Below are 6,454 nucleotides of genomic sequence, written 5' to 3'. Positions count from 1 at the left end.
CTTTCCGGATGAAGATGTTCTCCAAACATGGATCGACAAGTTATTCACTTCAAAGTCAAATGATTTCTACTGTCGCGGAATCAGAAAGTTGCCCCAGCGTTGGCAGACTGTTGTAAACAGTGAAAGAGAATAGATTATTGAAGACTAGTCTCTATTGTGTGCCAACGGCCTTGCCGCAGTGTTAACACCGGTTTCCGTTAAATCACAGAAGTTAAGCGCTGTCGGGCTGGGCTAACAGTTGCATGGGTGACCATCCAGTTTGCCGAGCGCTGTTGGCAAGCGGGGTGCACTCAGCCCCTGTGAAGCAAACTGCCGGCCCTTGTGACCGAGCGGCTCTAGGCGCTACAGTCTGGAACCGCGCGGCAGCTATGGTCGCAGGTTCGAATCCTGCCTCGGGCATGGATGTGTGTGCTGTCCTTAGGTTAGTTAGGTTTAAGTAGTTCTCAGTTCTAGGGGACTGATGACCACAGAAGTTAAGTCTCATAGTACTCAGAGCCATTTGAACCATTTGAGGCAAACTGAGGAGCTACTTGATTCAGAATTAGCGGCTCCGGTCGCGTAAAGTGACATACGGCCGGGAGAGCGGTGTGCTGTCCGCATGCCCCTCCATATCTGCATCCAGCGACGCCTGTGGCCTGAGGATGACACGGCGGCCGGTCGGTAACCATTGAGAACTTCCAAGGCCTGTTCGGACAGTGTTTAGTTTAGTCTCTCTTATGTGTATCTGTTGTGTTGATCAAAGTTATGGAGAAACGCTACGAACTCGTCCACTAAGCTAATACGTAGGTAATTCTTTTCTAACGACGTGGATAATCATACGTCGTTAAGCCCCAACCCGGAAAAAGATAAACTTCTTGGAGTCGCCGTGCGGCTCTATCAGCCAGTTTGCCATAATCTGGTGACCCTGAGAGGATAACGCGCCCTTGGCGTTAGGACGTTGTTTAGGCTACCTTGTCACGCCGACTAATTTACCTAGGGAACTGAGGGTGTCTTCGGAAAAATTTGAAGCAAGTTGTAACACGTTTCGCACCTAAGTATAGAAGAATTATCTTCGGACGCGCCTCATTAAGGGCGTTCAACTGTTATGCATTGTGTGTGACGCCTTATTGTGGTGATTAACTAGTTACGAAAGATATCCCCCACCTACAGCGCTACAAGAAAATCTTGTTTTCTACGCCGCTTCATAAATTGCGCAGTGCAGATATTTTCTGTTTGCTCTTCGCCGTTGCAGGGCGAGCAAACACTAGTTCGCCCAATCCACCAGCATAGCTGAAGTATGGTGTTCCACCAGGCGCTTGTGTTGGGCATCGTTCTCTTCGCCGCCACAGGTGAGATAGTAGACAATCATTGGCCGTATTTTCGGATTAGTCTCTTATGACTGATGTAATAAATGATGTGCAGGGCGCTACAAGAGAAATATTCTTTTGAGTCATCAGTCTTCTGACTGGTTTGATGCGGCCCGAGTTTCTCTTCTGTGCCAACCTCCTCATCTCAGAGTAGCACTTGCAACCTACATCCTCAATTATTTGCTGGATGTATTCCAGTCTCTGCCTCCATCTATAGTTTTTGCCCTCTACAGCTCCCTCTAGTACCATGGAATTCATTCTCTGACGTCTTACCAGATGTCCTATCATCCTTCCCTGCTCCTTGTCAGTGTTTCCCACATGTTCCTTTCCTCTCCGATTCTACGCAGAACCTCCTCATTCCTTACCTCATCAGTCCTCCTAACTTTCAACATTACTCTGTAGCACCACATCTCAAATGCTTCGTGTCTCTTCTGTTCCAGTTTTCCCACAGTCCATGTTTCACTACCAAACAATGCTGTACTTCAGACGTACATTTTCAGAGATTTATTCCTCGAAGCACACTTTTCTTGGCCAGGAATGCCCTTTTTACCAGTGCTAGTCTGCTTTTCATGTCCTTATTCGGTCCGTCATTGGTTATTTTGCTGCCTAGGTAGCAGAATTCCTTAACTTCGTCTACTTCGTGACCATCAATCCTGATGATCAGTTTCTCGTTGTTGTCATTTCTGTTACTTCTCGTTACTTTCTTGGATTTACTCTTAGTCCATATTCTGTACTCATTAGACTCTTCATTCCATTCAGCATATCATGTAACTCATCTCCATTTTCACTCAGGATAGCAATGTCATCAGCGAATCGTATCATTGATACCCTTTCACCTTGAATTTTAATTCCACTCCTGAATCTTTCTTTTATTTCCATCATTGCTTCTTCGATGTACAGATTGATCAGTAGGGGCGAAACAGTACTTCCCTGTCTTACACCCTTTTTAATCCGAGCACATAGATCTTAGTCGTCCACTCTTGTTATTCCGTCTTGGCTCTTGTACGTACTGTATGTTACCTGTCTCTCCCCACAGCTTAACCCTGTTTTTTCAGAATTTCGCACATCTTGCACCATTTTACATTGTTGAAATCTGTATAAATAAAAATCATTTGCCGCTTGTGTGAAAGATCGCCACTTGAGAATTACTCGATCGTTTTGGATAATTTTTCTTTTGTTGTTGTTGTGTTCGTAATTGTCAGTAAGAGGTTCTGCAAGGAAGAAAATTTTAGTGAAAATCCAACGGAAAACTGGGAAATTAACGTCAATTGCCGCATGCATGTAATATCATCATCAGTTAAGAATGGCTCGCGGACAGATATGATTGATTTTTGTATTTGTTGTGTTCAGGGCCGATTCTAGAAGTCGGTCAAGAGGGGGAGGGGTGAAGGAGTTTGGGGGAATGGAATATGGCTTAAGAAAAGGAGAGTTGGGGTCCTATAACGACAAACTGTTAAGATTTGGTGTTGCTTAAAGTAGTTTTTGGTAACTGTTTTGGGGTTCAGGGTAAAAAATGTGTCTTAATAAATGATGAGACGCCTATTTTAAGTTAAATATTTATTGTTTTAGGTAGTAAGCTATTTGCTGCTCTTATTCTTTCGTCAAAATGTGTTTGGAATACATTGCAACCTATATGGCTACATGATTATAAAAGGAGATTGAATCTGTTGAAGTAACATATTCGCTGATTTCTGAAGTCATTTTATCCAGTGTAATATGATACTCCATGGGAGGGGGGACTAAAGCCCTCATAGCCCCCAGCTTGCCACCGCCCCTGCTTGTATTAGTAATTCTCAAGACAAGGTATGTACGAAAGAAAATTTTTGTAAAATCCACCGGAAAAACACGAAATTAAAATCAATTGTGAATCATCATCACTTGAGAAACGCTCGTCAATTTGGTTGATCTTTTTCTTCGTAATTGTGGATGGTAATGGTATTTCTGGTACGAAAAAAAAAAATTGAAAAAAAAAAAATGCTTTGCGTTCGATGTGACAGTTCTCTCGTTACATATTTTCATAAGTAAGAAAAATCAATTTGACTGTTATATATACTGTATAATACAAAAATACATGTGTAATATATAAAGGGAAAACTTTGTTACAGAAAATTTCGATTTACTACACATTTTTACACAACAGTCTAATGAACGTTCGAATGGACATAGCCTACACATTTTTGTAATATATATACATATATGTGTAACATATAAAGGGAAAGAGTAGTTGCCACAAATCTCGAAAGGTTCTTCAGTTATTTACTTCAAATTTTTACACGATACTCTAACTAAGATTCGGAGTGACATAGACAGATATGCTACATACTTTTGTAATATACGTAATATATACATATTTATGTAATATAGAGGGTGACTGAGGAGGAAACGTATTTGAACTAGGGGTGACAGCATTAGTGATTCTGAACAAAAAACGTGATGTGGACGTATGCCCTATTCCGAGTTGTTTCCGAGACAGAACACCTAATGTGCATTTCTATTTATTTTCTGTATTATTCATTGTCATTGTTTACAACGTACCACAGTAGTTAGAGGAAGTTGTGACGAACATTTTGATACAGGACTCTAGAGTGTGGTCTATCAAGTCGGAAAACCACCTCAAACTGGCCCACAAAAAGTACCTAAACCACAGCGCACGCGCGTCACTCCAGATTTCCAATATCCTCGCGATCTTTCCGCAAACCGTTTGTCCTAGACAAAAAATAAATAGGATCTTTTCTCTAGAACAAAATTTTCACTCTACAGCGGAGTGTACGCTGATATGAAACTTCCTGGCAGATTAAAACTGTGTGCCGGACCGAGACTCGAACTCGGGACCTTTGCTTTCCGCGGGCAAGTGCTCTACCGCCTGAGCTACCCAAGCACGACTCACGCCCCGTCCTCACAGCTTTAATTCCGCCATTACCTCGTCTCCTACCTTCCAAACTTTACAGAAGCTCTCCTGCGAACCCTGCAGCACTAGCACTCCTGAAAGAAAGGATATTGCGGAGACATGGCTTAGGCACAGCCTGGGGGATGTTTCTGCAGGGTTCGCAGGAGAGCTTCTTTGAAGTTTGGAAGGTAGGAGACGAGGTACTGGTGGAATTAAAGCTGTTAGGACCGGGCGTCAGTCGTGCTTGGGTAGCTCAGGTGGTAGAGCACTTGCCCCCGAAAGGCAAAGGTCCCGAGTTCGAGTCTCGGTCCGGCACACAGTTTTAATCTGCCACGAAGTTTCAGAACCTTTTCTGTTGTGAATTTAATTTACTTTACTTGTGTACTGAGACACGTTTTCGTTGGAGTGTGCGGTTTTCGAGTTATTAAAGAAATACGTACAAAAGCGATATTAAATGTGTTCTGTCTCGGAAACCATTCGATATAGGGCACATGTCCATATGAGGTTTTTTGTTCAGAATGACTAATACTATCGCGTCTCAAAGCATGTACCTTCCCTCCTGACTCGCCCTATATAAAGGGGGAAGCGTTGTCACGACCAACCTGGAAAAGTTTTTGATCCATTTACTTCCAGTTCTTAAACCATACGCTAATGAACATTTGGACGTACACAATATATTTTTGTAATATATTGTGTTACAGTCTTGACTTATTTACTTCAAATTTTTACATGATACTCTACTGAACATTCAGACGAAAATGGACACGGAGAGGCGGTGGAGGTGGACAGAGAGATGGGTGGAGATGTACAGAGGGAGAGAGAGGGAGGGAGGATATGAATATGGGCTCAGAGAGGGAGGCAATGAATTTAGGATATATATACAATTCCCAAATGTATATAAATAAAATTCATTTGCCGCGCGTATGAAAGATCATCACTTGAGAACGGCCCCACCGATTCAGCTGATTTGTCTTCGTTGACTTGGTAATTCTCAGGAGAAGGCTCGTATGAAAGATAGTTCTTGGAAAATCCACCGGAAAAGTCGGAAATGTGGATTTCAGCTCCGATTTGACCTCGAGGTCAAATAGCGCTGGCTGTAGGATCACCTGGAATCGCTGCCTCCTTGTTAGGAGAAGTACGAAGAATTCGTTCTGCGCTCAAACTTCCATAGAATTTGCAAAGGATAGATCAGTGGTTCCCCACCTTTCTTACACAACTACCCCTGAATGTAATCAGATATTATCTAGTACCCTGCCTCCCCCCCCCCCCCCCATGGACCAACACCCTCCCAACCCTCAAACGCTTTCCCTCTCATCCCGCCCCCTCCCCCCCCCCCCCCCCGCCACCAATCATCAACTTTAACGCCTAACTAAGCTCTAGAACGGAAAAGAATTGCTACACCAAGAAGAAATGCAGCAGATGATAAACGGGTATTCATTGGACAAATATATTATACTAGAACTGACATGTGATTACATTTTCACGCAGTTTGGGTGCATACATCCTGAGAAATCAGTACCCAGATCAACCACCTCTGGCCGTAATAACGGCCTTGATACGCCTGGGAATTGAGTCAAATAGAGCTTGGATGGCGTGTACAGGTGCAGCTTCAAGACGATACCACAGTTGATCAAGAGCTGTCACTGGCGTATTGTGACGAGCCAGTTGCTCAGCCACCGTTGACCAAACGTTTTCAATTGGTGAGAGATCTGGAGAATGTGCTGGCCAGGGCAGCGGTCGAACATTTTCTGTATCCAGAAAGGCCCGTACAGGACCTGCAACATGCGGTCGTGCATTATCCTGCTGAAATGTAGCGTTTCGCAGGCATCGAATGAAGGGTAGAGCTACGGGTCGTAACACATCTCAAATGTAACGTCCACTGTCCCAAGTGCCATCAAAGCGAACAAGAGGTGACCGAGATGTGTAACCAGTGGCACCCCATACCATCACGCCGGGTGATACGCCAGTATGGCGATGACGAATACACGCTTCCAATGAGCGTTCACCGCGGTGTCGCCAAACACGGATGCCACCATCATGATTCCGTAAACAGAACCTGGTTTCATCCGAAATAATGACGTTTTGCCATTCGTGCACCCAGGTTCGTCGTTTACTACACCATAGCAGGCGCTCCTGTCTGTGTTTCAGCGTCAAGGGTAACAGCAGCCACGGCCTGCGAGCTGATACTCCATGCTGCTGCAAACGTCGTCGAATTGTTCGT

At 44.0% G+C, this 6,454-nt stretch overlaps 1 protein-coding gene across 1 annotated transcript in view; it reads left to right on the top strand.

Annotated features, from left to right (window-relative positions):
* The first annotated feature begins 993 nt into the window (after positions 1–993).
* The window catches only part of LOC126293648 (carbonic anhydrase 1-like), a 111,645-nt gene continuing 106,184 nt past the window's right edge, over positions 994–6,454 (top strand). The window contains exon 1 of the mRNA XM_049986927.1: positions 994–1,328. Within this exon, the coding sequence (XP_049842884.1) occupies positions 1,277–1,328 (52 nt within the window). The 5' untranslated portion in view covers positions 994–1,276. The remainder of the gene's footprint in view (positions 1,329–6,454) is intronic.

Source organism: Schistocerca gregaria, chromosome 10, assembly GCF_023897955.1.
Source record: "Schistocerca gregaria isolate iqSchGreg1 chromosome 10, iqSchGreg1.2, whole genome shotgun sequence".
Lineage (NCBI taxonomy): Eukaryota > Metazoa > Arthropoda > Insecta > Orthoptera > Acrididae > Schistocerca > Schistocerca gregaria.
Note: the sequence above shows the minus strand (reverse complement) of the source record. Positions and strands in the feature narration are given on the sequence as shown.